The sequence below is a fragment of the Rhinolophus ferrumequinum genome, chromosome 25 (genome assembly GCF_004115265.2).
Source record: "Rhinolophus ferrumequinum isolate MPI-CBG mRhiFer1 chromosome 25, mRhiFer1_v1.p, whole genome shotgun sequence".
Lineage (NCBI taxonomy): Eukaryota > Metazoa > Chordata > Mammalia > Chiroptera > Rhinolophidae > Rhinolophus > Rhinolophus ferrumequinum.
The window spans coordinates 23,550,574-23,567,872 of NC_046308.1; the positions used below are offsets into that span (position 1 = coordinate 23,550,574).

A 17,299-nucleotide genomic window follows, 5' to 3' on the forward strand; every position below is an offset into this window, starting at 1 on the left:
CCACAAGCAGCACTAACGTGTGTTAAAGAAATCAGAGAACAGTCCGCCTCACTGCACGTATGACTGCACCTCCAAATACCTCCAACACCAATGACGCTGGTGCCGCCCCCTTCCTAGCAGATGACAGCAGTCAGCACGCACAGCTCCCTCAGGCTCCCACTGGAACTTGGAAGCACCTGGAAGTGTGCCCCCCCGGGTGCCAAGCTCCACAGCGCCTGTGGGCTGCACACTTCTCAGGAAGGGCCTTTATACAGGTCCGCTGAGGAGGAAAAGCATTAAGCGGCCTCCCAGCCCTCAGCTGCCTGATTCCCGTCCACACTCCATTCCCAAGGGCCCTGGTTCACACCCAAGGGCCCTCTCACCTCTCCTGAGACCACCCTCTGCAACACTGCCCTTGTCTCCCATCAAACTTCCTTTCCCATTGTCGAATAAGTGCTTGAATTCCCAGGGGACCAAGCACCTCTGGTCTCCTGATGGTGTCCAAAGCAGGAAGATTCTTTCCTCCCTGGGTGACAGTCACCCAGCTGACCTCAAGTGCACAGGACGCCTTCGGCCCGTCTGTCTGTGTGACAGACTTTCGTTCTGCCCAGAGGAAACTACTCCTGATTTGAGAACCACAAAACTCACCAACCCACTGACCTCTTATGGGGAAGCGTTTCTGCCAGCTCCGCACCCCGCAAGAGAAGCCCCCTGGTGAACTGCCACCTGCACACGGGACAGGAGCTCACAGCTCGTGTGTGTGACCCTTTACCCTGTATGAAAACTCCGATCATCAAAGTAGTAGATGACAACAGGAGAATAATTACACAACAGTGAGATGTGTTTTTCCTAAGCGCATCGCCAAAAGTGGACACCATACAGGCAAAAAGATTTTGCCAGATTAAAAAAGATTTCTACCACACTGTTACCAGCCATTTACCAGGGAGACAGGAAAAGGTGCCCTGATAATGCGAGCCCTCGGCAGCTCAGGCCCAGCCTGACGTTTGAAGGCTGAGGCTCTGGAAGCCCTGCTTCCCCATAGGGCTGCTCAGGGCAGTGCCCTCCCCACTCTCACCTCAGGCCTGTGCAATGGCCCTGCGTGTTCAGGGACAAGCTCCCAGCACTTGTGGTGCAGCCCAGGGGTGCTCTATGTTTGGCAAGTCACAGCTCAGACCAGCACCCTCCCTAAATGCCAGCTGGAACCACACATTGCATGTGGATGAGGACAGTCTGGAAGCTTCTGCCCGCCTCTAGCACTAAGGAATTCTGTGAGCCCACCTCCAAGAGAAGGGCCAGGAAGTGAAGACAGACGAGAAGGAGAGCAAACCACCACACTGACACTGAAAGGGTAACACAACCTTGACTGGTTCTCATCACATCTATGGGTTTCATATTTTCAATTCAGCAAGGACCTATTCTTCACTGCAATTTTGGTTTGTTTGCCCCAAATATTACACTCTCTTGGGTGCCAAATTTTTTAAAAATCAGGAATTCATTTGGAGAGGAGGATGATAAGGGATCCACAAGAATGGAAAACATACAGTTCCAAACGTAATGTTCTGCTCCTCTGAAAAGAGAAAGAACAAAGCCACATGAGGCGCGAGGCGCTTGACTTTAATTAAGCTAGCTTACGTCACAATCCAAATAAATACACTCCCGCAACGATTTCATTTTAAAAATAAAATTAAATAAGATACAACCTCCAGGTTGGACTAAGGGCTGAACCTGCACAAATAATGTTGTTTCAACCCAAAACACAACTAAAACCACAAGGAAAAAAAAAGATTTTATTTTTCTCTAAAACAAACTCACAACGATGGGAAGAACAGGAGTGGTGGTCCCAACAACAGCATTTTTAGAGGCTGGAAAGCTGATGGCCAAGAAGTGATAGACACAGCCAGCCAACCACGAAATGGGGCTCAGAGCCAACCCGGTGACAGCTGGACCTTTGCAAGGCTCAGGACAGGGCACGCCAGGTGCTCAGGGCTGAGGGTGAGTGGGAGGATTCCTGGATAAAAGCCACCTCATGTCACCTCACCCACGCCACACAGCTGGGTAACCACCCCTACACCAGGAGACCACGAGGGAGGAATTCTCCGGAAAAGCATAAAATGGAGAGTCACTGGACTAGAGAGTGAACCCACCCAGTTGAGAGGGCCCAAGGGAGAGTAATGAAAGAAGTGGACCGCGTGGCCCTCAGAGAGACTAGATCCAACGTAACTGCTGAGACCCACCACCCGCCCGCCCGCGGCCTCCCCAGCACATGGCCATCACGCCGACACCCCGGCCTTTACCCTGCAGTCCAGCGTTTGGAAGACCATGCTCCAGAGGGAAGATTCAGGGAACCCAAGGCCACGTGCGCCCCCAGTGGACCTCCCAGCGGACAAGCCAGTGCACAGAGCGTTCACTCGCCTTCACAGCGCTCCTCAGCGCTCCTGTCTTGGAGGGAGCAGCCAACCAAGGGTGCCCAGACACCCTAACAAGACCCCATAAGAAACGTCATTTGGAGCTATCACTCAAGGTCCAGTCAGCGGGAAGAAGAAAATCTCATGAAACTATCTTTATTATCCATAGAGATAAGACACTGCATCTAGTGAACAAGAACAGGAGGCTATAAAACGGAAAAAGTCAGTTTACCAAAAAAAAAAAAAAAAAGTGTTATAAATAAAAGCATATTACAGTGAAAAGTCAAGAGATAAAATTGAGGAAGTCTCCCAGAGAGTAGAGCTAAAAGACAAAGAGATGGATAACAGATAATTAGATAAAAGATACAGGAAATTAGAAGAGGACCCAAAGAGCCAACATTCAAACACTGGGTAGAACAAAAATAAAAAGAAAAAACAAAAAAAGAAAAAGAAATACAATAAATACTGGGCAGAGTGAGCATAGGGAGTGGAGGGAATTAGATTCCCACGAGGTGATTCGAAGGACCCTTCCCTGAAGTAGAGGACGTGAGTTCTTGGATCGAGGCAAGGAGCCACGCGGTTTGCTGAAAGGAGAAGTGGGAGGCCATCACAATAGCAGACGTGGAAACAAGAAAACAGCAGAACATGCTTCTCAATCCTTAAGGTAGTACTTGCAACCCAGAAGTCTATATGCATCCAAATTGACACCACCTCCAGAAATTGAACTCCATGAGCCCTTTCTCCAGAAGCTAGTAGAACAAGGGACAGAATCAAAAAGAACAAGATACAGGATACCGGAAACGAGACCAAACACGGGATGAGCATGCCGAGGGCTGTCCCCACCACGCCTGGCCGCCGCCCTCGAGAGCTCCAGAGGGGAGGTCCGGGGCAAGAGCTGGAATTGACAGACAGCCTGGCAGCACTGAGCATGGGGGTGTTTGTACCCAGAGGAGACTGGAAGATGTGGGAAGAATTAGTCACAGGTACACAGAAAACTCGATACATTTTTTTTCTCCCCCACCCAAGCCCCTAGACACATTTTTAAGAAAGCAATTTTTTTCGAGGGGGAAATAAACAGATAGTATGCCACTGTGCTCAGCTGTGAATGTCATCTGTGTAGGCACAAAACATAAGCATAATTACCCATCTCCCCGGACGGTAAAACCCCGACGGCACAAGGGAGAAGCCGAGACAGGGCAGTGCAATGGGAGCCACACAGAAAGCCCACAGACAATGCACAGCACTCATCACCGGAAAGACTGCCGAGAGCAGCACAGGCACACTACCAGGGCCTGTGCCAGAAGGAAGAGCAGTCACAGAGCGGGGAGTAGGCAACCACCACAACTTCTCACAAATCTTTCATCATTCCTTGGCTTTTATACTTTATGTGCATACAGCACTTGGATTAAAAACTAATAATGCAAAGTTAAATAACAAAATGCACCTAAAGAGTGTGCTACAGACTCTGCCATAGAGAAATACTCAATGAGCGCCAGCTGTTACTAAGAAAGGTCGCCCTCACCTTCTAAACCTTCCTGACCATCAACATGGAGACAGGAAGCTTCTGCTTCATCGCTTCATCGACAGTTTTGACCCCCAGGACGTCCTGCAAAGCCCTGCAAAGCCTACCACACATTCCCCAGTCCTCCCAGGGGGCTGCTCAGTCTGCGTATAGTCAGAGCGCCACTGAGCAAAGCAGACTCCCCACCACCCCCACGGCCGGCAAAGCCCCTATGCAGGCCTGACTGTCCAGGCTAGGGGGCCGACCTTCCCCAGGTCCCCACAGAGCTACGAGGCAGCCTCCAGCGCACCCCCCTTCTTCCCCGACCCCGGTGTCCCATTCTGCAGCAGGCAGCGGTTTCTTGCACCCAGTACCTCAAGTGGTTTCATCTGGAGGCAGGAAATGATGAGACACAGATCGTGCAGCCACCAGCAGTAACCAAAGCAAATACCTGGGCTTGACGGGGACGGAGCCTTCTGGACCTCACAGGTAGCTGAGGGCATTTGCCAAACTATATCCCAGACTGCAACTTCTCTGTTAGCAGACTTCTGCATTCTGGTTCTCCGACTTTTTAAAGAAACATGAAAGTGTTCTTTAACAAGATAAAAATAAGTATTTCAGAAGTTAACCATCTACCTACATGTAGGAAAGGGTTATTTTCGTCTTGCAGAAAGAAACTTTTTAATCACACAAACACAAGAAACACTTTCTCTTCTCTCAAGATTTCTCAATTCCCAATGAACTAGATCCATGAAAGACCTACTACACCTAAAAAACCACCGCCCTTAAAAAAGGGCGTGCTATTATCTGAGAGGGTTCAGAAGACACCTCAAGCTTCTCTGAGGTTTGGCCTCAACAGAACCAGGAGAGCTGGGGCGACTTCTTGATCCCTGTCCAGGCGGTGGCCCCTGGGCTCCAGGCCTGGGACGACTCTGACTACCCCAGTTCCAGCCCTGAGCACGTCCCACTCATCACCAGGCAACCACGTGGGAAGGACACTGTCAACCCAAGAATTTATGAAAATGTTCATCTCACATGACTTTGTGGTATTTAGGGATGGGGTGGGGGGAAGTCCTGTGTTTTAGAGGTCTGCACTCAAGCACTGGCAGTGGAAATCAGAGGGTGTCTGGGATGTGATTTAAAACAGTCCAGGAAGGGGTGGGGAGCGATGGGTGAAACCCTGGCCGTATGTTGCTAACTTTAGAGGTAACTGGGAGACATTTTTCTGTTGTCTCTACTTCAGTGAGTGTTTGGAAAAGTCCATCATGAAGCTTTTAACAAGGTAGTAGCTAAATGCTCACGTCAAGCACAGGGTGACAGTCGAGGAGCCTGGAGGAGGCTTTCCTTCAACAATGCCCCCACTGAGGCAGTCGGGCTGCCACACAGGGAGGGACCACGCACTCTGAGTTGCTCCAGCTGCAGGGTCCCCCTTAGCCTGGAGGAGCTTGGGCCTCTGAGGGCGGTAACTGATCAAAACAAGTCTTGAAAAATCTGCTCCCACAACCAGAGGTTGGTCCAGTCCTGAGCTACCCAGACAGAGCCGGACTATGTGACTACGTGGAAGTTGTCTGCAACACCACGTGCTGTGCGTGCGTGGTCAGTGCCTCACATGAACATGGGATGTGGCCACACGGGTCCCAGCCAGGGTCCACCCAGGACACAAACATAACCTAAGCCATGAGAAAGCCACAACTCAAACTGAACTTAGAGCCGAATTCCACTTACAAATACAGATTTAGCTAGATGTATTTACATATTCAAAAGACAGACCAAGTTACACGTACACAGAAACAGGACTGGAGGAAATAGATCAAAACGTCAGTAATGGCCATCTCTGGGCACAGAGATTATGGAAAGCGCCTTCCTGTTTTGAAATCTTCTACAATGTTATCTGGAAGGGAATGGAGTGCTGTACCCACAGGGCCTAACACGCTGACCGAAGCAGGGGGCGGAGACAGGCCCGAGCCGCTAGGACTGGCTTCCTTGTGCCCACATCCTCTCCCCCTAGTCTTCTTCCACATCTGCTCTGCCCACCAAAGCCCTCCTCCAGGGCCCTCTGCTCAGCCTTGTCTGCCGCCCCCACCCGAGGAGGCCGCCAGCCCACCCACGGCGCTCCTGAAGCTGACTGCTTTTCCAGGTTTGCTCCATGCATCTCCCACTGGCTGCTGGATTTTTCTCCTTGGAGGTTTGACACCCCCACACACTCTGCACACATCACCTTGCTCCCCACCTCTCAGAATCAGCACAGAATCAGGGCTCATCTCCATCTGGCATGCATACTCGTGTCTTTCTTCCTCCCTTCCTCCCGCGCGCACGTACACAGTCACCAAATTTTACATTTTCCTGCCTCATAGCTTCTCTCCCTCCGAGATCATCCTTTCCATTCCCAGTGTCTCTGCACCCCATGGGGCTCAAATCTGAGAGTGCATCAAGATCAACAAGGGTGCCTGTCATAAAGGCAGGTTCCCTGACAATGCCAGATGTTAGCAAGATGTCTGAAGCAGAACCCCCCACACGGCTGGTGGGAATGGAAATTCGTGCCACCTGGGAAAACTGGCAGACTGTGCTACAGCTGAGGCCACACCCTGGACACAGCCCTGAGTGCACAGCCCAGAGACTAAGCACATGTACCCATCAGAAGACATGACCCAGAACACCCCTGGCGCTGTATTCACAGAGCCAGCAACTGGAACTAACCCCAGTGTCCACCAAGCGCAGCACAGAAAAGTAATCTGGGGTAGAGTCATGCCGTGGAATGACACAAGGCATAAATAAGAACTGTTACCTCCGAGGATCAATTTCACAGACGTGGCGTTGAATGAGAGAAGCCAGACACAAGACTGGACAGTGCAATTCCAATGACAGGAAGTTTAAGAAAAATGTTTCTGTGGGCAGGGAAATCAGAGGAGCAGGGCAGGGTCTGCGCTGCCTGAAGCACAGGGAGAAGCCTGCTGGGCGCTGGGCCTGTTCACGATGCAGATCTGGGTGGTGGCGAGCGGGGCACGGACATGTGTGAACACTCATTTAATGCAGTCATGCTCAAGAGGCGTGTCCTTGTGCCATGCACTGTAGTACGTCTGTTATATTCCATATAAACACTGCACAAGAGAAGCAGGGCCTGAGCCCTGGCCCGGGACCCCGCCCCTGCCCCATCCTTGGCTTTGGACTTGACCAGCCTCGGGCCTAACCTCCTACCAGGCTGGGATTCCACAGACTTGCGCGGGCAGCACTGAGCCAGGCACGAATCCTCCCTAGCGTGAAGCGAAGCAAACCTGTGGTGACGGAAAGACCCAGGGTGCTCCACCAGGGCTTCTCAGGGTAAGCCCAGCATTCTTTCTATTTTATAACAGGGGCTCCCACCCACACACAGGCCAGATCACTTCCCCAAATGTCCCCTCTGATGAGGACTGAAGAAAGGAAGTTGGAAAGGAGAGAGCAGAACAGAATGACAGCGGGGATGGGGATAAACCATTTCTTAACCAACAAGCACTGCCTCCCCACACCCACGGGAGGATACACCGGAAGGAGTAGGGGTACGCAGACTAGGAAGAGCACGAGCCCCAGAGGTGGGGGCCTTTCGGACCCACCCACCTTGCTGTCCCTCTCCTGGACTGGACGCAAACGGCTCAGCTCAAAGGCTGACCTGCACCCAGGTCTCACCTCCCCCACCCCCACTTGCCCCCACCCCGTTGGCACATTCCAAGGAGAAGGGAGCAAGACAGCAGCCGGCTACTATTTATCAATGATGAGCAGCAAGAAAACGCTCGTAAGCGAGAACTGTTGAATCCGAGGGAAGGGTACGCCCAAGCGCTCTCTACTATTCTTGCAACTCTGACATGTTTGAAACATTCTCAAAACAAAAAGAGAATCGGGACTTAGAGGTGTCAAAGGACTTCTCCAAAGACTCAATGCTCTAAATCCACGTTGAGATACTTAACTCATTCAATCCTGGAGCTTCGTTAACAAGCCCAGCCCAGGTTAGGAAGATTCATTACTGAAGTGGAGGTTGGGCATCCCCCTCAAGGTGGGTTTCGAGATGATTAAGCCTGGGTTCCTTTGTTCTCCAGGACTAGGTACTCATTTGCTTATATGTTAAATAGAACCATCTAGTAACAGTCTGGACTCCCCTTTGTCTTTAAATAAATGTCTCAAATGAAGAAGGGGAAGGAGGAGGAGTGGGAGAAGTGGGGAGAAGGAGGAGAGGAGAAGGAAAAGAAGGAGACAAAGAAGGGCTCAAATGAGAAGCAGTTCTGTGTTTAGGTGGCACTGACAGAGAAAGAGCCCCAGCAAGCTGCCAACGCACCCTCCTAGGCGCTAAATGAGATGTGAAGGTAGGTATAACACCAGCTCCTACACTCAAGGAATTTATAATACTGTTGGCAAAGGGAAAAAAAGTGTGTAAAAATAGCAAAAAAGAGTTCATCTGTTCAGTTCATGCCAGGATGCACCCAGTGAGGGCTCTACAAACTCAAAAGGAAGTAGGAACCGCAGTGGGCTGAGCCATCAGGGCTCAAAAGGAGGGAATGAGGCCATGGGCAAACCTCCAACAGGGAAGAGAAAGAGTGACAGAGGGAGAGCCAGCCCTGATGGTGTCCAGGGGACCAGCACGGAGCAGGGAGCATCTAGCTGGGGCTCTTTCACGGAGGGAGTGTCAGCTGGCAAGGCAGCTTCAGATTGAAAGGGGAATGCTCCTTTGTGGGGTGGAAAGGATAGAATCGTCTTAAGAAGGTTGTACTGGCACTCGGGGCCCAGGTGAGAGGACACCACCCTGAAGGCAGAGCACATGGGGACTTTCCGCCTCACGGCAGCTGTCTGTGACCACAGCCACCTGCTCTCCGCTGGCAGACAGGGTCTACTGCTTCAAAAGATTTCTGATTACAAAAGGATGCACTGTGCTTATTGTGAACAAAAATACACATACATATATATGCTACAAATTACAAAGAGAACTAAAATCACTCAGACAGCCAGCTAAAGATGTCTGTTTAACAAGACGCGGCCGTGGCACAGCACGCTGCTCGCTGACTGCCCTTCTCCACAGCACCGTGTTCCGGAGCATGGCCGCGTTTTGCACAGCAGCAGCAAGCCCCGACCGGCAGCCACAACAACAAATGGAACCCAGCTCTCACCAGCGTGTCTCCCCGGCCCACTCCTGACGTGCTGTGGAGATGAGCAGCCTCCTCACCACCCCGCTGCACCCTCAGCTCCTGCGTGCGGCCGTGGAGGAAATGCCTAAAGAAAGGCACATTTTAACGTGAAGGTTACTGGGATAAGTGGATTGCCAGCCTTCCAGAAAAATGAGCTCATTTATGTGCCCCAGCAGGGCCTTGTGAGGATGCCTGCTCTTCCCTCGCCTGGGGCAGGACTTCCTCCAGCTGAGGTGAAAGCCCTGCAGGTTAGGCCACTATCACCAGAGCCTGAACAGGGGATCCACTCCACTCACAAAAGCTGGTTTGTGCCCTGAGGGATTCAGAGTAGGGGAAACAGCTCAAACAATCCAAATGCAAACTAGTAAGAGCCTGTATGACGAGCAGGGGGCCGTGGGGGCCCGGTGTCCTGGGAGGAGTGGAATGGGACTGCAGTTCTCAGCCGCAGGTGGGACGGGTGCAGAGCCGCCAGGGTGAGAAAGAGCTGGAGTCTTGTGAGGGAGGAGCCGGGGCAGCACAGTGTGGCGGGCTGGGTGCGCAGGTGCAGACCCGGGAGGAAGGAGCTAGGCTCACAGGTGAATCCACAGGCACTGGGTGGCCACTCAAACATTCAAAACATGAAAATAATTGGAGCAGGGGATGGAGCCCACGAAGCAAGAGTTGATAACTCGAAGCTGAGTGATGGGTACATGGGCATGGGGGTCTTTAAACTATACTACTTGGTTTTATGATTTAAACTTTCCAGTTTCAATTTTTAAAAATTCATCAGAATTCCTTTAAAAAAGTAGGGTATGTACCCAACATGATTGCCCCGAGGAAGGCTTTAAAGGGGGCAGGTCCCCCCTTGTCCTTTGTGACAGATGACCATGTGGTCATGATCCTTCCCACCTCCGAAAGCCCAACACAGGTCCCGGACTAGCCACAGCCACCTCGTCAAGCATGGCAGTGAGTTAGAAGACTCTCGTCACGAACGGACGTAGGGGTGGGTGCAGCCCCTACAAAAGGGAGCTGGGAAGTTCAGGGACTGGCTGCAGCCTATGTGGTCAGGAAGGGCTTGCTGTGCTATGCCCACAGTGCTGTGCCAAACAGTGGCAGGAGGGCCAGCCACTAGCTGGGGTCCAATGACCCATGGGGAGTTGCTAAAATTGCCAAAAGGATGCCCGCCAGCAGCAGGCTCCTCGCACGGACTCCTCCAGCGCACCTAGCTTGGGTTAACGTCCAGCTGCCATCCCTCCTCTTCACCCCTGCCCCCAAAAAGGTGTGACTTCTCTTTCAAAGATTATTAAAAGGCGATTTGCCTCTCCTGTCCTGCTGCAGTTCAGCAAGAACTCATTTATAATATGCAGAGTATAACTACAAGTAGCAGCATCCTCTCTTCTATGCCTCAGTTTCCTCATCTGAAAAATGGGAGTGACAAGTGCATCTGCCGGCAGCGCAAGCATGAAGCCTCAATGAGCTAACATGTCAACTCTTGCAACAGGGCTTGGCATAGCGCCCCCCACACACACACTACACGTCAGCTGCTGCTATTGCTGCTGCTGAGAAAGCCCCAGACTCCTGAGCAGCTAGATGACTGAGGCCTTGTGTCCCCTTGGGTCACTGTCACTCCTGGTCTAGAGGCAGTAGAGCCAAGGGTCAGGACTCTAAAGCCAGTGTCTCAACAATCATTTCCTGATTGCCATCAGGGGCACTGGGGCTTCAAGGTGATTACACAGGGCCCCTGGCCTCAGGGAGAGAGCCTTCTAGTAGTGGGTTATACACAGAAACCAGCCCTGTCATTTAGACACCAGGCTATAAAGAAAGCAGACGGGCTCAGCTACTTCTCCACTGAAAAACAAAGACCAGAGTCGGACCAGGAGGGCACAGGGCGATCGGGAGGCCCGAGTAGGATCAGCCACAGATAAAGCTCGGGCAAGACTTACTCACTTCTGCCGGAGGAGGGACACTCCCAGGCAGGATCTGGACGCGCTAGTCTCAGGGCTCGCGCCATCCTACGGAGGGTCTCTCCAGACTCTCGGCAGTTGCTGCTCAGTTTGTGCTTTGATCCTTCTGGTTCTTGCTTTGTTTTGTTTCTGCCTATACAGCACCTGACTTTCTCCTTACCACCTAGGCTGAAATCTCCCCTTCTCCTGTGTCCCTGACCTGGAGGTCACAATCATCTCCCTTGGGGGCTTTAGCAGAAGAGGTGGCTGACATGTCTGCCTGACCCCCCCATGCTCCCTGAGCCCCCCGGCACTTGACTAGAACCCTGATACGGGGCTGCCCTCCCCTCAGGGTCTGTTTCCCTCTGCAATCTGTTCAGCCCAACAGACATTTATTTATTCCACACTTATCTGTGAAATCTGCTGTATTGAGAGGTGGGAGGTATAAAAGTCTCAAGAATAAGACGGCAAAAATTTTAAAGAATTGGGAAGAAGTGATTGATGAAGTCCTTTTTCTTTCCCCGTTATTCCGCCTCCCCTGCCCACTACGGTTCACGCCGTTGTTTCTCAGTCTAGTTGTATAGGACACAGCTCCCTGGCCTATGCTGGTATTATGAGCCTTGCACTCCCCCGGCTAAGGCAGTCGGTCGCCAGTCGTCTGTTGGCCGCTCACGGCAACTCTTACCGGCCAGCCGGCCACTCACACTGGCTGGAGCCGCTCATGGCAACACGGTAGCCGGCGGCAGCTCACAGCAGCCCACACCAACCTTGGGCTGCTCACGGCAGCCCAGCTCCAGGGAGAGCTGTTGTTCACAATCTTAGCTGTAGAGGGCGCAGCTCACTGGCCCATGTGGGAATCGAACCGGTGACCTCGGCATTAGGAGCACGGCGCTCCAACCACCTGAGCCACCTGGGCCGGCCCGATTAGGTTCTTTCATTTATTCACCGCTTATCTACTCTCTGTCAGGTGCGTGCTGGTCACTACACAGAAATGCTTGTTCTCCGGGAGTCTACAGACCAGACATATGCTCAACACTAATCCAAAAATACCATCAGGAAGGCCCAAGGCCCACAGAGACCGGCTCAAGGGTTCTAAGGGGGCTTCTCCTGTGGTCCTGCAAGGAGAGTGGGAGTAAAATGAAAAGCCAAGATGAATCCAACAACAGTTGCACAACTACCCTCCCACAGGCTCCCTTCCCCTAACCAGGCTCCCCTAACCATCCAAGGCTCCAACTCCTACAGGGGCCCCGGGAAGAGGTGTCAGGGAACTCACCACTGAGTTCTGAGCCCTCAACTAGGAGTTTTTCCCTCCCACCTTTCCTGAGACACAGTGGACTCCTGCCATTTCGTAGGTAAGGGAGCCGATCCAGAAAGTATCCTGCCCAAGGTTATTCAGCTAGCAGTGGAGAAAGTGGGGTTCCGGAGCTTCACAATGCACGTTGGCACAGGTAAAGGAGGCGACTGTCGTACGAGAGCCTGGTGCACAAAGTCCCAGGAAAATACCCTTGCACTCCTCAACAGCGTTTTACATGCCAGGTGCCATGTTTCATAGGACTGGGGTCCTACAGGAAACTAAGAGGGTGAAATACAATTTATCAAAGGGGTGACCCACTTTAGGCAAGGTGGGCAGGAAAGGTTCCTGAGAATTTGATACTTAGGCAGACACCTAAACGAAGAGAAGGAGCTGGTCATGAATATAGTGGAGGGAGTCTACTCATTGTCAAATACCTTAAATACTTGATAATACGTTGTTTAAAGAGAGAATAAAGAAAGAACTTGGAATGTTCAAGAAGCTGAGAGACCAGAGAGGCTGTATCAGGGTGGGGATATAAGAAGAGGTGGCTAGAATAGGCCATGGTGAGGGGCTGAGAGTGGGCCATCTGGAGTTTTGTTCTAATATTCTGGAAAGTCACTGCTAGGTTTTCAGCAGGACAGCACACAGCGAGGGAGGCAGCAGTCCAGGACGGGCCGAGATGAGGAAGCGCAGCGGAGGGCTAAGAAGAGGCTGCACATAGGAAAAAACTGAGGGTTGCTAGATGGGGGGGGGATAAGGGGGAAGGTGAGGGGATTAGAAAACAGTCGGTAACCACAAGATGGCCACGGGGTTTTGAAAATCAATTTAGGGAACGTAATCAATAATGTTGTAAAGATTTTGTAGGGTATCCGATGGACACTTGTCTCATTAGGGAGACCACCTCAGGGATGATGTAGATGCCTGATCACTGCACTGTACACCTGAAGCTGAAGCTGAACAATAATGAATGCCAACTATCATTTTATATATATTATATGTATGTATGTACATACTTACAAGAAGCGGAGTACAGCATTAGGAATAGAGACGGTGGAAATGCAATGGCTGTGTGCGATGTCCGAGAGATAGTGGATAGGGGAGGGGGGTTCACACAGTGTGAGGGATATAAATGATGAACGTCTAAGTATTACTTTGTCTTGTGCACCTGAAACTAATAAAAAAAAAAAAAAAGAAGAGGCTGTATTAGAGAGCTCCCGCAAGGGCTCTCCCACCCACTTTTTCTCAGTGGAGGCTGGGAGACAAGTTTATTTAGCCCTCTCTGAAGTGTTGTTCTCTTGGTAGATACCCAAGAGCTAAGCAGAAATAGTGAACCAACTATCAGATACTTTCTCTTCCACGGAAACTTTCCAGTTCTTCGTTATGCTTTCTTTATTCCCTCACTCAACTATAAATCACTTGGGTTCAAAACATTTCCGAAGATGGACAACTTTTAAACAGCAGCACAAACACTGAACAAAATGAAAATTAACAGCATGTCAAGAATCCCACCCCAATGTCAAGTATCCTAACCCAAATCCCCTTTTCTTAACCCTGTGAACACAATAAATCCAGGCACCAAGAATCACACTAAGAACACCCACACCATGTTAGGAAGACGACGTTTGAAACCGCTCATGCCAGCAGTGGTAGGCAGAAGAACTCCTCAAAGATGTCCAGGATCGAATCTGGGAAACCTGTGAACAGCTACATTATGTGGCAGAAGGGACTTTTCCAGAGGTAATTAAGGTTACAGACGTCACAATAGGGATATCGTCCTGGATTATCCAAGTGGGCCCAATCTAATCGGAGCCTTTGGTAGAGAATTTTTTCTGACTTAAGTCACAGATGCACAGAAGAATCCACCCTTGCTGGAAGGGGCCACATAGAAAGTATGAGAAAGAATGAAGGCAGCCTCTAGCAACCAAGACTGACCCCTGACTAACAAACAGCCAGTAAGTAATGAGGACACCTCAGTCCTACAATTGTACGGAACTGAACTTGGCCAACAACCTGAATGAGCTTGAAAGCAAATTCTACCTCAGAGCCCCCAGGAAAAAATGCATCCCTGCCAACCTCTTGATTTCAGCCTTTGTATGACCCTAAGCAGAAGTCGGAGGAGCCCACCTAGACCTCTGATCTACAGAAACTGTCAGATAATAAATTTATGTTGCTTTAAGACACTGTATTTGTGGTAATTTGTTACGGCAGCAATAGAAAACCAATACACAAGCAGCAATCTGGCAAAAAAGGAGCCTAGTTTCCCTGGAAGCAGAAGAAAGCTGAATTGTGAGGTATCCAGTCGGTTCCCGATACCCAAAGACTCTTCCATCACCCCCCCAGCCCTCAGACACGGCCCCACCCTCCCTATTTTCTTTGATTGCAACTCCTCATTCTTCCTGTTCTTACATTCTGGGCTTCCCCAAAGAGGAATCTTTCGGGGATGGGGGGCATCTTGCTGCAGCCCTGAAATGGACCATCCCTCAAGATTTCATCTATAGACAATTCCAGTGCATATATATAAAAAAAAGTTCACTGATTCTGCAATATCTGCAGATTTGTCCCGACGATTCCAGAGCAGTGCCCAGAACCACTAACTCTACGCGCCCCATTCCTTCCACTGTACTAAGAGGTTTCCCAGCATTCCACCCTATTTCCTTCCTTCCACATTGCTGCACCCCACCCCCTCCATCCAGTTAGTCATCAAGGACGACTGTCTATGCTCCCTCTCTTCTTTCTCTGGAATCGTCTTCCTCTTTCAGTTTCTACCACTGTCTAATGCAGGCCTTTATAATCTCTTGCCTGACTAGGTCATTCTCAACCATTTTATGGAGCAATGTGACAGGCAGTGATCTAACAGTGGGAATACAGGGATGAGAAATGACAGGTCCCCAGACCCCAAGAGCTCAAAACTCTCATAATGGCTTAACTGGCCTCTCTCCTCTGTTCTTGATCTGTCTCCAGGGACTAAGGGGATCTTTCCAACTCTGGCATTTCACTACCTCAAAGCAGGCCACATGCCAAATACAGGCTCAATTCCTTAGCACAGCACTAACATGTTAGCACCTGCTCACCCTCATTCCATTACCATCTCCTGAGCCTCCTAACTCCTCAAACCCCAGAACTCTCAGCCTACAGCAATATTTTCCACGCAGTGAGAGCTTACACTTCCCCACTCCTCAGCTTGGAATGATGGCCCTTCACACTCCTACTTGTTTTAAGACGCAGTTTATTCACCTACTTACTCCACAAAGCTGTTCCTGGCCTGCTCAAGCAAACTGTCAATTCTTCCCTTAGAAGAAAGACTGAATTGTAACTGTTGCTTTACGGTAGTGCATTCCTTGAAGGCAGGGGCTGTTCTCAGGCAGATCTGTGGCTAGCACAACATGCCAGTAAGCTCAGTAACAGACTGCTAAATGAAACGAGCAGTCGATGAGGAGCTGGAGGTCCGCTAGGTGAAGACTTGAGTGCACTGGCAGCCTCTGTATTGAGGGGTTTAGCAACTGAGGCTGTGGGGAGGAAGCACTAATCCCAGAGCTTCACTCCCTCCTCCCAATAGACAGTGGCTTCCTGACAGCCTCTTCCTGCCACTCTTCAGCAAAGTCCACACTGGGGGCTCGACACCCGTAGATTCTCCGTCCCCAAAGCCCACAGCCCCAGTACCTAGCCTCCCAACCTCATCTTCCATCCACCTCCCTCCAATCTTTCACTCTGATGCGCTTTTCTGGAAGAGGAATCACAAAGCACCCAGACCTTCTAAAGCCACTACGAGCTGCCCCTTTTCTTTTTCGTATTCAGTGATTCAAAACACGGGAAACTGTGCACCCAAAGCACACAAAAGACGAATGAGAAAGCTCAGGACGATGACTCATAAGCCAAGGCTCAAGGGTTTGCAGAGTTCGGCCCCAGGAAAGCTAACAAGCAGCCAGTGTCGGCCAAGAACGGTGGGGACAGCCGGGGAAGGGCCGCACCCTGGGACTCACGCGGGTCCCCGACGCCTTTGGCCTCCCGGCGCCTTCGAGCCCCCACGGGTCCCAGCGCCCTAAGTCTCCCATGGGTCCGACCCGGGCCTGGTCGCCGGGGGTGGGGGTGGGGGACTGAGGGGGCGAAGATCCGGAGATCCCGCCCACCACCTCGGCCCCTACTTACATTTGACTGACCAACTTCTGCCGGAAGGCGGCGCTCCGCCAATCGGTCTCCTGCCCCGAAACGTCCATGCCGGTCCCCCAGCTCCCACCTCCCGTGTCCCACTCGGCCGCCGCCGCCGCCTCAACCGCAGCGCCAGGCCCAAACCCGGAAGCCGTCCCCAGCGCGTCGGCCGCGCCGGAAGCGGAGCGGGAATTGTGGGAAATGGAGTTGCGCGCGCAGGCCTGTGGGAAATGGAGTTCCCCAACGGCGCTCCGGGAGTCCTCGGAGCCCCTAGGTTACCCCAAGCCAGTCACACCTCTCTCAGCGCGGCTCTCACGCGGGGCTGGTATACCAGATGCCCTGAGCTGACAAGAAAGGATGCGGGAGAGCCGTGGCTACGCAGTGCTACCATTGCTGCCCGCAGCAGGCCCGCGCCTGGACTCCTGTATTTCCTGCGATCCTACTGTGTGTGCTGGCCTCACCAAGTCCAGGAGGGGTGCCGCGCCAAGCTGCCTGCTATCTACAGCGGATGCTATGCAGATTATTTGTTAGTCAAATATTTATCAGCACCCACTGCATGCCAGGTACTGTGCCCACATGATTTGGGCCCTGCTTTGCTGCGACTGCCTTCCAGAGCCGCATAAGGAGAGTAACCAGATAGACTTTCATCGTTGCTTATCTCCATTAGGCTTTTTGAATTTCATATCCAACCAACGGCTGTATTTTGTAGGGGTTGAGGATGTGAGGAACCTAAAACACATTTATTTTTAGACATGGGCTTACCTGTTTGGCCCAACAGCCATGTCCTGTACATGGAGAACACAGCCCAGGTCTGCCAGATGCACACAAACGTGCTGTCTGGGTGGAGGCAAACGGGAAGGCGGGAAATGCGGGAGAGCCTTTTAGGAAGGTAAAAGTTCTGCCAT

At 51.5% G+C, this 17,299-nt stretch overlaps 1 protein-coding gene across 4 annotated transcripts in view; it reads right to left on the bottom strand.

Moving 5' to 3' along the window:
* MED15 (mediator complex subunit 15) overlaps window positions 1-16,539 on the bottom strand; it is a 59,694-nt gene extending 43,155 nt beyond the window's left edge. For 2 of the 4 annotated variants that reach the window (XM_033097789.1, XM_033097787.1), the window contains exon 1: window positions 16,395-16,539. In XM_033097789.1, coding sequence (XP_032953680.1) covers window positions 16,395-16,462 — 68 coding nt within the window. In that variant the 5' untranslated portion in view covers window positions 16,463-16,539. The remainder of the gene's footprint in view (window positions 1-16,394) is intronic. The other 2 variants (XM_033097790.1, XM_033097788.1) reach the window with 1 other exon arrangement.
* Between the last annotated feature and the right edge of the window lie 760 nt (window positions 16,540-17,299).